This window comes from Zootoca vivipara, chromosome 6, assembly GCF_963506605.1.
Source record: "Zootoca vivipara chromosome 6, rZooViv1.1, whole genome shotgun sequence".
Lineage (NCBI taxonomy): Eukaryota > Metazoa > Chordata > Lepidosauria > Squamata > Lacertidae > Zootoca > Zootoca vivipara.
In genome coordinates, this window is record NC_083281.1 from 96,568,470 (window position 1) to 96,586,050 (window position 17,581).

The window sequence follows — 17,581 nt, forward strand, 5'->3', positions numbered from 1 at the left end:
CAGTTTGTGCACCAGCATGGTGAATCTCGCCCAGTAGTCCCTCACTGTCGATTTTCCTTGTGTTAAGTTATGAAGCTCCTGTTTAGTGGCCTCCATTTCACTGTCACTAGCGTACATTATTTTTAAAGCTTCTAGAAATAATTTTGCGTTCTTCATGCAAGGATTTTTTTGCGCGATGAGCGGTCTTACCCATTCCCGGGCGGCCCCCGTCAAATGCTCTATGATAAAGGAGACTCTGTGCGCGTCATCTGGGAATTCTGCTGCATGCAATTCCAGCGCATAATTTATTTCTGTCTCGAATCCTAGGTACTCCCTAGGGTCGCCGCTAAACTTGGTGACTAGGCTCTGTCCCCTTCTCACTTGGACTAGCTGCGGCTGGGGCGCCCCCCCACCTCTAGCGGCTTTCTCCTCTTCCAACTTTTTCTGCAGGTCCAATACCATCACCCTTAGCTGTTTCTCAGTCTCCTCTTTTGTCCTCACCTGGTCCACCAGCTTGTTCAGCTCCTCCTGCGCCCCTCGCGCTTCCTCCTGAGCGGCATGCAATTGCTGCTGTGCCTGCGCTGTGAGGTTCCGTAGCTCCTGCTTCGCTGCTTCGGCCTCCAGCCTCCACTGCTCAGCCTCTTGAGCGCTCATCGCTGCACTCCAAAGTAGCCAAAAAAAGATTCGGAGGTTGCTGTCAGAGGGCCTGATATGGCTACTCTAGAGTAACGACTCCAGCATGGTCTTTTAAGGCTTTTATTAAGTGCTGATTATTTACAGTGTTCAGAGCAGTAAAAATGCATCCTTAAGGTGAGGTGTCAGAACCTCCGAATGGCGATTGGCGCGTTTTCTTCCAGCACCAAAGCTTTGGCAGACCCAACCTCTTCCCCCTACGTTTGCGTCGCAATTCGGGAGTTGGGGGGATTGGCCTCCCCCCCGTGCGTCCAACTTCCTGTCCCACCTGCGGCCTGGGCTCCACAACCTTGCCTGAGCCTCGGACACCACTTCCTGACTCTCCGCTGGAGGCAGAGCTCTCCTTACTCTCTCCAGCGCTTGGGGATGGGCTGGAACTTAAGATGGGAGGGACTTCCCTGTATCCCTTGTCCCTCACACAAAGGTTTACAATTTTTTTTTATAATATTTTTTATTAATTTTCAAACAAAACTAAACAAACTACACAACTACACAAACATACAATACAACACTGTCCCTTCGTTTCCCCCCCACCCACTGGTCCACCTCTGCCACCAGTGAAACCCGTGCGCTTTGAGAATCAAAGGGGGTCCATTGTGAGCTGGGTTTGACCTCCCCCCTCCCTCCTCCCCCCTCTCCCCCCCCCTGCCACTGAAGGGACAGGAATGGAGGAGCTCTGAGGATTGGTTTCCCCCAGCTCTAGCAAAGGTTTACAAATTGACAGAGGAGTGTGGGAGAGATGGGGAAGCCCTGAGTTTTGCTAATTCATAATAATAATCTCACTTTACTGGGGATGCACAACCCAGGAAGGGTGCAGGAGAAATAGAGCCAAGGGAATTCAATTACATTTTAAAAATTGGAGTTTGCAGAATGGTGAAGGGAGATCAAATGGCACTGCCAATTGGATGGCCCCTTTCAATGGAAACTCCCACAGCAAGTTTTAGGTTGCTAGAACTTATTCACACAGCACAGTGTCAAACTATGGAACTCCCTCCCACAGGAGGCAGTGATGGCCACCAACTTGGATGCCGTTAAGAGAGGATTGGACAAATTCATGGATAAAAGGGCTATCAAGGGCTACTAACCCCAATGGCTCTGCTCTGCTTCCATGGTCAGAGGCAGTAATGCTTCTGAAGATGCTCTTGTGCTCAGATCCTGCTTGCGGTTTCCCATGGGCATCTGTTTGGCCCCTGTGAGAACAGGATCCTGGACAAGAAGGGCCATGGGCCTGATCCAGCAAGACTTTTCTTATGTTCTTATGTAGAACGTTCTGCATGGGAGCCCCAGGAGGCTATCCACACCATAGACTTAGCCTTGTTTAACAGTGATTCCCTCCCAGCTGGAAATCCTGGGGTCTAGAGATATATTAACAGTATTCTCTGCACCCTTACCAAATTGCAGCTTTCAGGATACTTTGGGGAGTGAGAGGAAGCCATGCCAGTTGTAGTAGTTTAAGACCCAAACTAGCTAACTATCAGTATGTCAGCACTTGGAAATATGAGCCATGCTTTTGACAATTGTTCTCCATCCCACCCAAGCAGACCTGGAATTGTACTTTTCTGTAAATGTGCTCAGAACTCTCTCTCATCAGTCCCTGACCCACCTGAGCACCTAGTATTCATTGCAGGGAGGAACACGAGATTATAAAACTGATTTTAATCTGCAGTGCAGACATGCACTTTTCCCTGCAGAAGGTATATTGCATGGGTTACGTGACGGTGCTGGCTGGAGCTGATGGGACTTGCATTCCAAAATAGCTGGAAAACAGCAGGTTGGAGCAGGCTGGTTTATTGCCTCATTCTGTTCTCTCAGGGCAATGCCAAACGTTTTTGTCCTTTTTTGTTGCCATGCGAGTTTGGGAAGTGACAGAACTTTACAGCCTCCTCCTCCTCTTTGTTTCTGTTCTCTTTGATGCCACCTATCCCCATCGCCCTTTCTCCTGGGCCAGCAAATGCTCTCCTGCTTTCCCCTAGGTAAAGGGGCCCCTGACCATCAGGTCCAGTCGTGTCCGACTCTGGGGTTGCGGCACTCATCTCGCTCTATAGGCTAGGGAGCCGGCGTTTGTCCGCAGACAGCTTCCAGGTCATGTGGCCAGCATGACAAAGCTGCTTCTGGCAAACCAGAGCAGCGCACGGAAACACCGTTTACCTTCCCGCTGGAGCGCTAACTATTTATCTACTTGCATTTTGACGTGCTTTCGAACTGCTAGGTTGGCAGGAGCTGGGACTGAGCAATGGGAGCTCACACCGTCGCAGGGATTCGAACTGCTGACATTCTGATCAGCAAGCCCTAGGCTCTGTGGTTTAACCCACAGCGCCACCTGGGTCCCCTTTCCCCTAAGTCAGGACTTAACTCCCCCCTTCAAGGGCCCCCACAATGGGTTCTGGTGTTCACCACCGCTTGGCTGCAGCTGTGCCTACACCAGAGGTGGACTTGCCCTCTGCAAAGGGAAGGTCTCCATGTGCATGCAGCCTCTGGCAGCTGCTGTCCCCAGGGGAGAGCGTTGGTTCAGGGCCATCAGGAAGTGGCAGAGAGCCTCCAACTCAGGTGTGGCCAGGTGTGTAGCAAACAGAGCAGAGAGGGGCATAACCAATGGTGGCGGTGTGAGCCTGACTTTGCCACTTGCCTTTCAAAAGTGCATCGCTATAAGTCACATGCTGCCTCTCTGCCATTCGTCTTGTCCCTCGGCCAGCACCTCATGTGAGCCATTTCCCATGATTGTCATTACTGCATGTGCATGTTTATGCATTCATCCTTTGCCTTAGCTTTAAAAAACAGCAGCACCAAAAGCTGCAAGAAATTGCAAAACTGCTCCAGAAATCAGTATGTGTTAGGGACACCATAGGAGTTAACTGATTTATATTGTCCACAGCAGTCACTCGGATTTACACATTGTGAAAAGACCAAAAAATGTGCCCCCCCCTCACCTCCACCCCAGAGTGTAGCCCTGGAGAGAAAAAGTCACCTGTTGATTCAGTTCCACCTCTCCCACTGCTCTGAGAAAGTTGCATCTGTTTCCACCTGCCTTTATCCTGTTACACAGGCTCCCTGTCCCTCACCCCCTTGCAGACCTTCATATCAGTGGGATGCAGCTCAAAGCAGTCCAGCAGGAATGAAAAACAAGTCCTGCCTAGATGATCAGACATGTTGTGCTCACCCCCACCCTCTCAAAAGCACATCCTTGGTAGGTTGCTCTAATACATTGGTAGTGCACCACAGGGAATATGTAGCCACTGAGGACATTAAAAACAAGCAAATAAAATTGCTCTCAAAGCCAGAGGCCAAAGTATTTGGCTGCTGCTGTTTTTCCAAATTGACTTCTCTGATCAGCAACTAGTTATATGGGATGATCCCTTTGGGGAGAGAGGGTGGAGGACTAGAGTAATCCCATTTGCCAGTTAGCCACACACAGAGACACTGCCCCATAGGTTCCCAATAACTCTGACTAGCTTGGCCTCTGCTTTCTTCATATTGTTACGAAAGTTGGGTGCCAACCCTACTCTCTGCCGAGTGTTGGTGAGACCCCAGGGGGCCCCAGGCACTCTCATAGGGTCTGTGTTCCTCTGGAGATTTGAAGATGCGGCAGAGACTGTCATAGATTTAAGAACTATGGCTTATTCGCCTATTTACGCCTTCTGTCTGCATGGAGAGTCCAGATCTTACAGCGTGGTCATTTCAAGAGGGGTTGTCCCCTACAGCAGTGCAGCCCTGGAGTTCAAGGCATCTCTCCCAGCCAGCCTTCAGCCAGCCTGTCCAAGATGGATCCCAGACCTTGTTCTCCCCCACTTCTTCCCAGAACACCTTGCTAAAGACTCTCTTTTCCTGTCACCTCTCTCACACATTGGTAAGCTCTGTCTGCCCAGGCCCAAGATTCCTCTCAGGTGCCCATCAACCCCTTTTGTCATATTAAGCCAGCCCAGCTTGTACCAGGGTGCCAACTTGATTAAAATATTGTGGGGGGGGGGAGTAAGCCCTGTTCCACATAATCAGTCACATGATGCGGTGCATGGACACCATTTGAATGGCAATGCCCATCAACTTTTGGGGGACCAGCCCCCTCAAATATTTTATGGGGGGAGTAAAGGGACCTCATGCCCTAAGAGTTGGCTCCTATGGCTTGTACTTATCAAAACCCTTCCATTTATTAATTTCCACCCAGGGTTTAGGTGGGGGGGGTCTCCCCAGAATCTATAGCAATACTATATAATACTCCTTCTGCCTCCCTATAATGCATACAAATCCTCTCTTCCTGTTCTTTGGTCACATTCACACCCCCATGCCATGCATTTAAAGCACAAGGCTCCCCCCCCCAAAGAACCCAGGGAACTGTCATTTGTTATAAGGGCACTGAGTTCCCAGGATTCTTTGGGGGAAGCCATGTGCTTTAAATGCATGGCATGGGTGTGACTTCTCTCCTTCTTTCCTTCTGACTTGTTCCTCTATCCTTCTTTCCCCCTCTCCCCATTGCCCTGGCTCACTCTCTCTTCCAGCTCTCTGCAGTGCACAGCTGATGGAAAGGGGAAGCTGTTTTGGTGCAAGAGGCTTGCTCCAGGCCACCTGGGACAGGCAGCCTGCCAGCTGTCACAGAGCCTGGATGCAAGGTCTCCAAAGTCACTGCAGAGCACACTGCTCTTCCCACTCATGCCGACAGGCCAATGGCGCACACATGTTCTGACATGCATGAGCCAGGCTGACTGCTGAGTGGGGGAAGAGAAGGAGAGGGCAGGGTGAGGATCAGATGGATGAGACAACAAAAAGCAGAAGCCACTTCCTTCTTCAGCATGTGCAGACCAGATGATACCCAGGTGGTGGGGCTGGATGATGAGATCCTAGGAAGGAAGGAGGACAGAGGCTCTGTGTCAACTGCTTTTGCTCCACTGGGGAAAGGTTTGAAATAAGTGAGTGCAAACATATGGTATCTGTTGCCCACGGGTTATATCGTGTTTTTCCGAAAATAAGACACTGTCATATTTATTTTTCCGCAAAAAAACACCACACTATGGCTTATTTTCAGGGGATGTCTTATTTTTCCCCTCCTGCCACGGCTGGCATTGCTGCTGCGCCTATCACTATGTCTTATTTTTGGGGTATGGCTTATATTCCTTGGATACTTAAAAATCCTTCTATGGTTTATTTTATGGCTACGTCTTATTTTCAGAGAAACAGGGCATATAGCCTCCCAAGTGCTCTTTGTGTTGCTTGTGGATTTTTAGGAAATCCCTGAGAACAGGAAATACAAGTGGATCACACACCTCCATCCACCTTTCTGTCTATTTCAGAACCAAAGTTTTCCATCTCCTCTGCCTAGGAGATGCCCAGGCATCACGGCCTTAGGTGGGAGAGACAGGAAATATATGAATGACTCTTAGGTGGGAGAGACAGGAAATATATGAATGACAGTTATAGGTGAGCAAGTAATACCGTACATACAGTCAAACCTCAGTTTGCGACTGCCTCCGCTTGTGGCCGCTTCGGTTTCCGACCATTGCGGACCTGGAAGTGTTTACATCCGGGTTCCACGGCGCTAGGATGTGCTAGAAGCGATCTGCGCAGCGTGTGCATCTTAGAGCACCTTAGAGACCAACTAAGTTTGTTCTGGGCATAAGCTTTTTGTGTATCTGAAGAAGTGTGCATGCACACGAAAGTTTATACCCAGAACAAACTTAGTTGGTCTCTAAGGTGCTACAGGACAATTTTTAATTTATTTTTTTAATTTATTTTGAATGGGAAATTTGCAGCCACCAGGGGTATAGGAAATAATTATCTTTGTGGAAACAAAACCATTGTGTGGAAGCCCCATGGGTTTTTTTTGAGATGGAAACTGGCATTTCCTCCATCTCAATGTCGTGTCCAAAGCAGAGGCGGCTTTCCCGTGAGGCACAAGTTCGGAGCAGTGCTCAGAGTAGGAGAACATGAAACAAGCCTGATCTAGAGGCCATAATCCACCCCTGCATTCTCTTGGAGGAGGCCTGCAGAGAAGCGCATGTCAGTTTTTAGGCGGAAGGAGCTGTCACAGATGCCGTGAGCTTCCGCCTCCTGCTCAGCTCCTCGGGGAGGTTGCCCAATCCACCGAAGAGCATGTGGGCAGGCTTCAAGTGCTTGGACTCACCCAGCAGATGTGAAAGCAGCCAAGAGATCCGGGGATATAATGGCTTTATCAGAGGGAGAAGGATCTTCCTTCGCTTCCTGCATCCGTTCTTGGGTTTCAGGAAAGCAGCTTTTTCTCATTGTAGCATAAGCTACAGGGGAGTGGGCATGTTTACCAGACTTGACTTTTCTGGCTTTCATAAGCTTCACCATGGGGCTTTCACTCTTGCACAGAGTGGAGAACACTAGCAATAAACATTCAGGAACTAATGGCTTAGCACAGCTGGGGAAGTTATTAGAGACAGCCGGCTCCGGTTCAGAACTACCCATGTGGGTAGCAGTGTAGGCTTCCATGAGGATGCAAAGACCTCAGGCAAATTGGAGATGTGTTTTAGTGGTTATTAAGATTTTGGACAAATATTGTTGCAGATAAGCCTATATTAGGGCTCATCCACACGCCCATTCGTCTTGTGCTTTTAAGGCACGGGTCTGAGAGGTTTTTCGTTTGCTCTGTCGGTTTCCTCAGGAAAATCCACTGTTTACTGCTGAACTGTAAAAAAAAGTGAATTGGGTTTTTGTAGATTGATGTTTGTTCTGATTCAGTGCTAAACAGTGGCTTTTCTCAGGGAAAGCAGTAGAGCAAATGAAAAGCCTCTTGGACTCGTGCCCAAAAAGCACAAGACAAGCATAAGTGAATACATATAGGACAAGTGGGAGTGTGGATTATTAGTAGTAGCAGTAGGTAGCAGTAGTACTCTACCCATCTGACAGGGTTGCCCCAGCCACTCTGGGCAGCTTCCAACATATAGTGGTACCTTGTGTTACAGACGCTTCAGGTTACAGACTCCGCTAACCCAGAAATAGTATCTCAGGCTAAGAACTTTGCTTCAGGATGAGAACAGAAATTGTGCTCCAGTGGAGGCAGGAGGCCCCATTAGCTAAAGTGGTGCTTCAGGTTAAGAACAGTTTCAGGTTAAGAACGGACCTCCGGAACAAATTAAGTTCTTAACCAGAGGTACCACTGTATATAAGAACATAATAGAACTTTAAACAAGTGATGGCAGCAGTGGCTACGAGGGGGGAGAATCTCATGGCCTCTCCATGACTGTCCATGGCTGCCACTGCTTGTCTCCTCCTTTGGGCAGCTCATGGGCGAGAAGGAGGAGGCCCAGACCTGCATGATACGCCAGCTCTGAGGGGCAGGCAGAGGGCAAGGGCACTCTGGGCAGCGAGAAAGGGGGAGCAGAGTGGAGCACAAGGATTTCTCGGTTTGTGTGTCTTGCCCCCTTTCTAAAATTTATTGTTTGGTGTGTGTCCCCCCCCCCTGTAAATCTGCCAAAGAAGGGACTGTGTACTGTGTCCCGTTGGTGTAGTGGCAATGACACTTGTCCTTCTTCTGGTAGGGAAGGGGGGAGGGGTCCCAGGAGGGGAATGAGAAATGTCCCCATTTTCACCTGAGGAATGTTGGAGGGTATGCGCTACCTCTCAGACAGCTGGCAAATCTTCCGTGCCAGAGCCTTCGCCCATTAGTGCCCAGCAATATTGCTAATCTCTTGCAGCACCAGCTTCCCAGCCAACCGTCTGCCCAGGAGGCACATAGCTCAGAGACGGGTTGTGCACACCTGGCTCCGTCCCTCATTCATTTCTGCCTCCCGGCTCTTGCCAGCCCCCCCCCCCACTCCTAGCGCTCTTGCCTGTGTGTGATGCTGCTTTGCCCCCCACCCTCCATATCCCTCCCAGACCCCACCCTGCCCCAGCCAAAGAACCTTCCCACCCCCAGCAACTAAATTGCTCAGGATATGGCCCAGCCAGGCGTCAGGTAATTGTGAGGTGGAGAGGGAAAAGTGAGGGAGCCTAAAAGCGGCAGTTTCCCTCCTCCCCTCCTACATGGTAATTAGAGGATCTGTTAAGCTGGCAACAAAGGGGGGGGGGGAAGAGGCCCACCAGCTGCAAATGGCTGCAACAAAGAAAGGCAGTGGTTTGTCAGACTGATGGTAAAGATTTGTTTCCCTCAGGCAATGATGTGCTATGAAGGCTTGAGTCACCCTGAGCAGCCTGCTGGCTTATCTGCTTAGACAGGGAAGGGAAGGGGCCTCAGTGCTCTGGGATTTGGGGGGGGGGTCTTCTTGCCTTTCTAGCTGAGGTACCGTAGTTAAACCAAGTGGCCGGGGGGGGGGGCAGCAGAATGGCAACCACACTTGGCCTTGGGGTGGGGGCAAGGCCTGCTTTCCCAAGGCCGTGAGTCAGCAACAGACAGCCTCTCTTGTTCCTTCATCCATCAGGCAGACAGTGGTTCTGGTTTCTTTTGGGACAAAGGTAACAAATTCTTTGTCCGAGTGAGAGGGAGCATATAAACTTGCTGTAATGCATATAAAATTCTCTGGTCACTTGTGGTTGGTTGCAGCATAGTCCCCAAACCTTGGCACCAGTGGTGTAGCATCGGGGGCTGGAGGGGGCTGTGGTCCCAGGCACATTTTTCAGGAGGTGCCTCCATGACAGGCCCCTCATCATAGCCAGAGCCACGGGGAGGGAAGCCGAACCCAGCGAGAGAGAGAGCTGCGGAGACAGCTTCATCGTGCAATGGCCCAACGCCCCACCAGCCACGGCTCCACTCCCAGGTCAGGCCTGACCCGGAGGAGGAGAGGTAGCAGCAGTGTTGCTGCCTCTCTCCTGCGCTGGCCTCCAGCACCTTGCAAAGCTGTGCAGGATGGCCTGAGTGCGCCCTTGTGTTGTAAACAAAATCTGCCCTTATTCCCTTATGGGGTACACAAGAGCCCTTACAGAGTCCTTTGTAGGTTCTCCATCGGTAGGAGAAAACAACAGAGGCCGAACCAGAAAATATTGAGAAGCAAAGCAGCTAGTAAGCCTGATCTTTATTGAAGCTGTTGCAACAGGGTGCTCCCCTCCCAGGCAGGAGAAAGGAGGAGGACCCAGAACAAAGGTGTGCCTGCCCTTATATAGCCTGCCCTGGATCTCAAGACCACCCCTCCATACATCAGACATACATCACAGAAGAGGCGGTCTACAACAGAAATCTGAGTGCATTGTTTATCTCCTGTCTGGCAGGTTACCTGTTAATGGTCAATTGACTGGATTACCTGGGGAGCCTGGCCAGTCTTTTTGTAATGATAAATACTTAGCTCCTGAGCCAAGTCACAGGCTCACCCTATTCATACACAGACATACCCTTAAGACAGGATTTGTGAACGACCTTGCAAATATTTGAGGTCAATTTGGGAGGGACAAAATGGTTTAAGGACTTTGTCTGTGGGGTTTCAGACATGTGGTTTATATATTTATGTATGTGTTTGCTTGGTACATTTATGAACATTTATTACATATCTAAGACTTTAAAATTCTTATAACGCTTGAAGCAGCGGCGAGGGCTGGGCTGGTGCGACTGCAGCGGGCTTCTTCCCTTTGCCTGCCGCAGCTTGGCATGTCAAAACATGCAAGACAATGTACCCACCAACAGGCCACTCATAGCATTTGTGGGATGCTCTCCCCAGAGAGTCTCGCCTGGCACCTCCATTATATATTTTCAGGTGCCAGGCAATTATGGTACGTTTCTCTGTAACCAGGGCTTTGGCTGGACATTCTGTGACCCTTTCAATGTGTTTGTGGCTTATTGGTTTGCTTTTGTTATGCTGTAAACCACCTTCTGATCTTCAGATGAAGGGCATCGTACATATTTAATGAATTAACAAAAAAGAGGGGTAAACCAGAATTCTTTGAGGGGGAGAATGTGCTTTGAAGGTGCTTTAAAGGTTCAGTGTGTGCACAGCCCAAGTTTATTGTGGGAAAATTTCCCCACCGCCAGAGACCTAGGGACTGTAAATCTGTGGATCTCTAACCCAAAAATCTACTACCCTCAATAGAGATAAGTTATGAAAGTTAAACTAACATAGAGCTAATATAAGTTTGTACTGTGGGTGTGCGCTTATAAAGGTGCTGACTCTTGCAACATTCCCCATGAGGTCCAGAAGCAAGTGGCAAGGAACATCATCCCCTTCAAGCGTGCTGCTTGAAATTGCGGGAGGAGATGCTGCTTATTCTTGAGCATATCTGTTCTTGGGTAAACAGACCAGGCTCTAGACCAAAATGCTCCAGATCAGTAAAAGGTTCTGATATTTCTTTCTCATTGGAGAAGGGGCAAGGATCTGTTCCTGTGTTCTGCAACTGGACGACCTAATGAAATGGAATTCAAGGAGAAGCTATGCCTTTGTTTGCCCTACTACTTTCCCCTGAGAAAACCCACAGTTTAGCCCAGAATTGGAACAAACAGCAGTCAGGTTTTCTATGGATTGACGTTTGTTCTGAAAAAAGAGTGGTTTTTCCCCCAGCAGAAAACAATGGGTCAAAGAGGTAAGACCAGTGTCTAGAAAGTGTGGGACAAGCAGAAGTCTGCTTTCTAGGCACAGGGCAAGTGGAAGTCTGGATGAGCCCAGAGGTTCCTGTTTAAAAGTGAGCCTAACTCATTTGCACTTTGTGAAACAATACATGAACAGAAACACAGCCAGCCTTCAAAATTTGCACTCAGCGAAGTTCTCCAGCCACGTAATGTATTCAAAAATGCATGTACTAGGGTAAGGTGTGCATTAAAATACATATATTCGTGAAAATAAAATACAAAAATGTATTCTATTAGGGAAAATTGCTTTGCAAAAATGTGCATATTAGGCAAAGTGAATACATGTCTATATTAAAAGGGGGGGAATGAAGAAACGAGAAATTGAAAGAACCCCAAATAGACAGATACACTCAAACTCTTTTTCTCTTATTAACAGACAAGATCCCAGATCTTTGGTGCCCGATGCTGAAGGACATCACACAAGCCTTCTACAATTTGGGAGCCTGTACATCTGCCTTGTACCTTCCTGGGCTTGTTCAGCCGGAATTCAGACCTAAAGATGTGAAGTGAGTTAAGTTTTATTTTTGTGGACCAGGCTTGAACTCTTTTTGAACTTCTAAAGAACTTTGGGGAAGGCCATTGTGGTAGAGCAACTGTCTTGCATGCAGAAGGTCAATCCTTAGCATCTCCAGGGTGGACTGGGTCTGTCTTCCTCTCTGAAACTCTGGGGATTTGCTGCCAGTCAGTCGAGACAATACAGACTGCACTGCTAAGATGGATCACATAGTCTGACTTGGTATAAGGCTACTTCTTATATACATGCCACTTTTTATTGCAACGCAACACGTACCTTGGAAACTCATTGGAGCAGCAGCAGCAGCAGTAGCTCTCTCATCCTTAGAACCAATAGACATCCTTAGAACCAATGACAGGAGCCATTGCCTATAGTATGTGCTCATCTTGCTTTTGCTGCTGGTAATCAAGATGTGCTGGTTTTTGTATTTTCTAACCTGTAGAAACTGTTTAATCAGAGAGGGAAAGTGGGACAGATAAACACATGTGTAAATTATGGGGAGCAATGCCACTGTCAAATGACTTTCAGTTCTTCTTGACCATTGGACTCACTCTTAGTCTCGTCCATTCAATCCGCCAGAGCCTGTCTTCGCATGCAGAGAAAGTCCCTAACTCACCAAGGGTTTGGGACCCATCGGCTACCCTTACCCGGTTTAGGGTGTATGGGGTGTTAGGGAAGGGTAGTACCTTTGGTAAAAACATTGTGCTCCTTCAAGGATAGTTTGTCCACCTTTGGTCCCCATCCTACTCCCAGCTCTCACCTGTGGCTCCTAGAAGCTGTCAGCAGACGACAGCAGCCACACCCTGGGAAACGGCTTTGACTGGCCGGCTAAACCAGCCAGTAGTAGTAACATTTTATGTGATGTTGTCCTACCCTTGTTACGTGAGGGATTCTTGCCCAGTTACTACATCTAGACCAGCCTTTCGCAACTTGGTTTACTCTAGATCTTTTGGACTATATTGCCTATCAGCACTAGTGGTGTGTGTTGTTGTGGATGGGTTTGGCATTAGGCAAAGGAATGCTGTGATTGTTTCACTAAGCACCCAACTTGTTGTTTCATATCCATACACCCTAGCAATGGAGAGCAGCCCAAAGCAGGTTGGCAGTGGAGCAGTAAAGGCAAGTTGGCTTGAGCCTGGTGTATGGGGAAGAAATAGCACAAGTGCTTTACTGAATTTCACATTTAAGTTTTAAGCCTTCTCCCTGTTTTATCTGCACATCCATGAGGACAAGAAAAAGAAAGTGTTGGCTTTTTCCAGTCTGATGGATGTACTAGATTGTGCTCTGACCCAGAACAGAAGCTGACATAATGACAGAACTGGCAGGGTCCGAAAACTAGGGATGGATAAACCTGCAAATTTTGGTTTCTATCACTTTCTCATTTTTCCAATTGTAAATTCAGTCCATCCCATTTCCACATCACTTTGCAAACAAAAAAAATCAAATGAAAATTTGTGCATATTTTTGTGTGCATCTCTCCTAAATATAATGCATGCTATTTTTGCCAATATGTGCATTTTGTACACACTTTCTCTTATATAAGGGGAGTTTTTGTACACATTTTTGGGTTGGAGAACTGCATTGCACAATTCAGAGTGAAGTTAGGAGGACAGGTGGGTTTTGATTTGTGTAACACAATTCCTGTCATTCCCAACAATTCCCTCCTACTTGTCGGTGTAGTGCTAGGACTCTCAGTCTCACCTCCGTGTTATTGGATGTTTCCAATGCGGCGGCAGCATGACTTCAACACCATCACTCAGCAGTGAAGTGCTCCCCTGAGACCAGATTGGATAGTGAGCCAGCCGTATTGTCTCCACCTCCATTGCCAAGGATGCAACGCCAACTGGGCGTTTATTGCCCAGTCCCAGGCCTCAGCTCAGAGGGCATGTCAAGTGTTGGGACAACGACATCTTAGTTTATGCCTTAGAACCCTGCTATGACCCTCTGAGCTGTGTAACCTGTATGTTTGGGCATTATAGTGGCCTTTGGATTAAAGCCTTGGCTGTAATCAAGCCGAGAGTGCAAGTACTGCATCTACAAGTGGGAGCCAGGACATCACAGTTGAGGAATGTGTTGCCCTCCAGTTGTTCTTGAACTCAGTCTCCCATGAACTAAGTAGAAGAACAGAAGCATAACCACCCCAGAAGCATAACCACTAGCCAGCATGGTCACTTTTCTGGGATGATAGGAATTGTAGTCCAGCAACATCAGAAGGGCCACAGGTTCCCCACCCTTGTGGGGAGCAACCATCTCCCTCAACCATGGTCCTCCACTTAACATCCAGTGCAGCCCCAGCCGAGCATTGAATCAGTATGGCTGTTAGTGCCCGAGAGCTGAAATTAAGAACGGAGAGGGACTGGGAAGGCTACACGGGTGGGATGCCCAGAGCTGCAACAAGCAGATGGCTGGAGGCCAAGAGGAGCATTGGCAGGGCTGGGGGGGGGGGTCTTTCCCGGCATCTGCTGCCACCTGGTCCCAGCTGGCACCTTTCATCCTTCACTTTTATGAGCCACCAGTTCCTGAACATAGTTTGAACCAGAGCAGGTTATAAATCCTGGTGGTGAGCCGCAGGGAGAGGATCCTGGTATAAATCTCCCTCTTTTAACTCACCTCTTCCAGTTTCCAAAGTCTGGCAGGGGGAAGGAAACAAAAGCAGTTATCCATCTAAATAGCACCCCCTCCCTCTATTCTGTTCGCCCACATCAGGCCTGTAATTAACAGGCCGGGAAGCAAAGAAGCAAGTAAATGATGGGAGTCTGGAAAGAGAAGATAGCCAGGCTCATAAAGGCAGCCGCAAAGCCAGGGTGGGGAGGAGAAACAGAGGGCTTGGGGTGGGGGTGCTGGAAGGCTGTGCTGAGCAACCACATTGCAAGGTAGGCCAGATGTTTCCGGCCTTGTCACATGTAGCCAGGCTAGGAGGGAGGTTTGCTGCCCAGATTGCTTGCAGTCCCAGCTGTAGCCCAGGCCCCTTCCCAGGAGACGGTGCGGTTGGTGGCTCACGAGTCGATGAGCTTGGTCCCCTTTCTGGAAGGCTGGAGGGAGGCAAAGAGCCCTTTGGCCAAGAGAGGGACCTGCCAGGCGGCATCCCGATTTGCTTGCACCTGGCTTACATCGTGGTTAGATGATAGCAGATAGTGACTTACTTATTTTAATGTTTATAATCTGCACTTTCTTATACCGGTACAAATTTCACAAGGTGCGTTACAAACTAAACACAGTATTACAGTAAAACAAGTTAGAAATGTCAAGCAGATCAGTAAAAGCTGGTGGAGCTTTTGTTCTTTACAGGGCAGTTACAGGAGGTGCCTTCAACCTTTTCAGACCCAGAATCCATTTATTTATTTATTTATTTACTTATTATAAATAAGTATACCAAGTTTTCTCATGTCATTTGTATATCACAAAAATAGCATAATAAATGTGGAAAAATATCTACAACATGTGTTTCATTATTAGTGGTCAATGTATAGGTTCCTGGTCCATGAATTGGTTTAAACAATTAGGGAGAAAAAAGGGGGGAGGGGAGGGGTAAATGGTGAGTGGGGGTGGGGTGGGGTGGTTATGCTTCTGTTCTTCTACTTAGTGTGTGTGTGGGGGGTTGTGTCAGCATTACTTGTCTGGGTTCTCTTACTATTCACTTGTTGTATTTCCTTGGTGGTGAGAGAGGTTGGGGGTGGCTCAGGGTGTGGTTGGTTGTCTTTGGTTGGCTGTAGTCATAGCTGCCAAGTTTTCCCTTTTCTCGCGAGGAAGCCTATTCAGCATAAGAGAAAATCCCTTAAAATAAGGGATAACTTGGCAGCTATGGCTGTAGTGAGAATTGTTTTTGTGTGTGAGTGTGTATTTTTGAATCAGGTTAGCCAGATTGATTTGTATGCTGTCGCCGGATTCTTGTTGTTGTCTTGTTGGGCTGGGTATGTGATAAAGGGGAGCCATACCGGGGTGAAGGCGTCTTCTTCTATTTGTCCCTGTGTCACTTTCAGTTGTTGGTTAGTTTTTCTAATAAGGCCATTCCCATACTATTTGATACCATTGGTCCATGCTTACTCCTGACAAGTCTCTCCAGTGTCTGACTATGAGGCTTCTGGCTGCTGAGAGGAGATGGGTTATGAGCTCTTTGTGGTGTGAGTGGGCATTATTATCTTGGAAGGCGTTTAGTAGGGCAGTTCTGGGGTGACTTCTAATACTTGTTTAGTTATTTTTGCATATTTCTTGTATGATTGCTGTCCAGAAGAGTTGGATTTTAGGACATTCCCACCACATGTGAAGGTATGTGCCTGTGGAGGTGCATCCTCTCCAGCATTTTGGTGAGGTTCCTGGGTGTATTAGCGCTAGTTTCCATGGCGTTAGGTACCATCTGTAAGTGAGTTTCAGAGTGAGTTCTTTTCTTTTCGCTGATATGGATTAAAGGGGGTTTAGACCACATCCTGGTCCATTGGGTGGGGTTAATCTCATAGCCTATGATGTCATCCCATTGTTTTTTTATTATGTCTAGGGGGCTTGTGGGGTTTTGGAGCAGTATTTTGTATATTGTGGATATCATCCCTTTGCCGTGTCCCTTTGTTGTTAGGAATTGCTTTTAGTAGAATTCAAACTGTCCTGCATTTCTCTCCCCACCCCTCAGTTCCTAATGGTGCCTCCAGGGAGTTCCTCTTTATCTGCTACTCTGGCAAGCAGGCAAAGTCCATCATCTCAGGTGATGACTTCACCTTTGCCTTACACTTGCCATGTGCCTCTGCAGCTTGACATCAGCCCAGACACTGGTCCTTCTATCTCTGGGCAGTGGAGGAGTAGCAAGACATATGGACAGGGCTGGCTCTACCATTAGGCAGAGTTAGGCAACTGTCTTGGGTGGCAGATGCTGGGGGGCAGCAGTGGCAACCCCATGGCTGTACAGTGGTACATCTGGTTAAGAACTTAATTCATTCCGGAGGTCCGTTCTTAACCTGAAACTGTTAACCTGAAGCACCACTTTTGCTAATGGGGCCTCCTGCTGCCACCGCACTGCCGAAGCACAATTTCTGTTCTCATCCTGAAGCAGGGCAGTCTGGAGCTGGTCGGGCGCCCTGGCGCTGAGGCGCAGAGATCGCTCCGGCGCCCCCGCCCTCACAGCGTCCCGCCTGGCTTTGCCGCGCCGCGCCACCGGGACCTTACCTAGAGCCGGCCCTGTCCTGAAGCAAAGTTCTTAACCCGAGGTACTATTTCTGAGTCTGTAACCTGAAGCGTTTGTAACCTGAAGCGTTTGTAACCAGAGTTACCACTGTACTCTTTTTGTGTGAGAGAGAGACCATAGCTATGTATGCTATGTGTCTGTTCTACACTCTGATAACCAGCCAGGGGGGAGGGCTAAGCCACAAAATGATATAGGGTGATGATGCTGCCCTCAGATGTGATAGAGAACACTATTCCATTAAAATATATTGAAATAAGATTCAACGGCCAGACCAGCTGGCTTCTGTACATAGAACATCAGGGTCACCATCTTGTCCTTCGCCTCAAACGGCAAAACTGACTTGGTCCAGCCCAGCTTTTAAAAGTGACTGAGAATCTGAGGCCACATTTTCCACTGTTCAGTAGGAAGAATTTCTGTTCTCGGCAAGCTGTTTTTCCCATCATCCTTTTCCCTCTGATTGCTTTTGTGTGTGTGTCCTTGATAACCTATTGAGTGCAAAATTTTCCCCTTTGAACTAGACACCTTGTGACCCTTTCCAAACCCTTGACCTCGGGCCCAGTGGTAGCCTCTCTGCTCCAGTCTCTCAAACTGGGGGAGATGAAAGCCTCTGCGCAGAGCCAGGTGTAACTTCCACTGCCTGGCAGTCAAGAGGCTTCCCACCCACGGGATTAACAGGCGGGTTTGCTTTGTTAAGGCTCTATTGTTGCCAGCGCCTGGGCAGGCTGCC

General features: G+C 48.5%; 1 protein-coding gene across 1 annotated transcript in view; it reads left to right on the forward strand.

Moving 5' to 3' along the window:
* Positions 1–17,581, forward strand: part of FAM178B (family with sequence similarity 178 member B) — a 181,936-nt gene that overhangs the window by 53,188 nt on the left and 111,167 nt on the right. Inside the window, exon 9 of the mRNA XM_035118861.2 lies at positions 11,547–11,676. Within this exon, the coding sequence (XP_034974752.2) occupies positions 11,547–11,676 (130 nt within the window). The remainder of the gene's footprint in view (positions 1–11,546; positions 11,677–17,581) is intronic.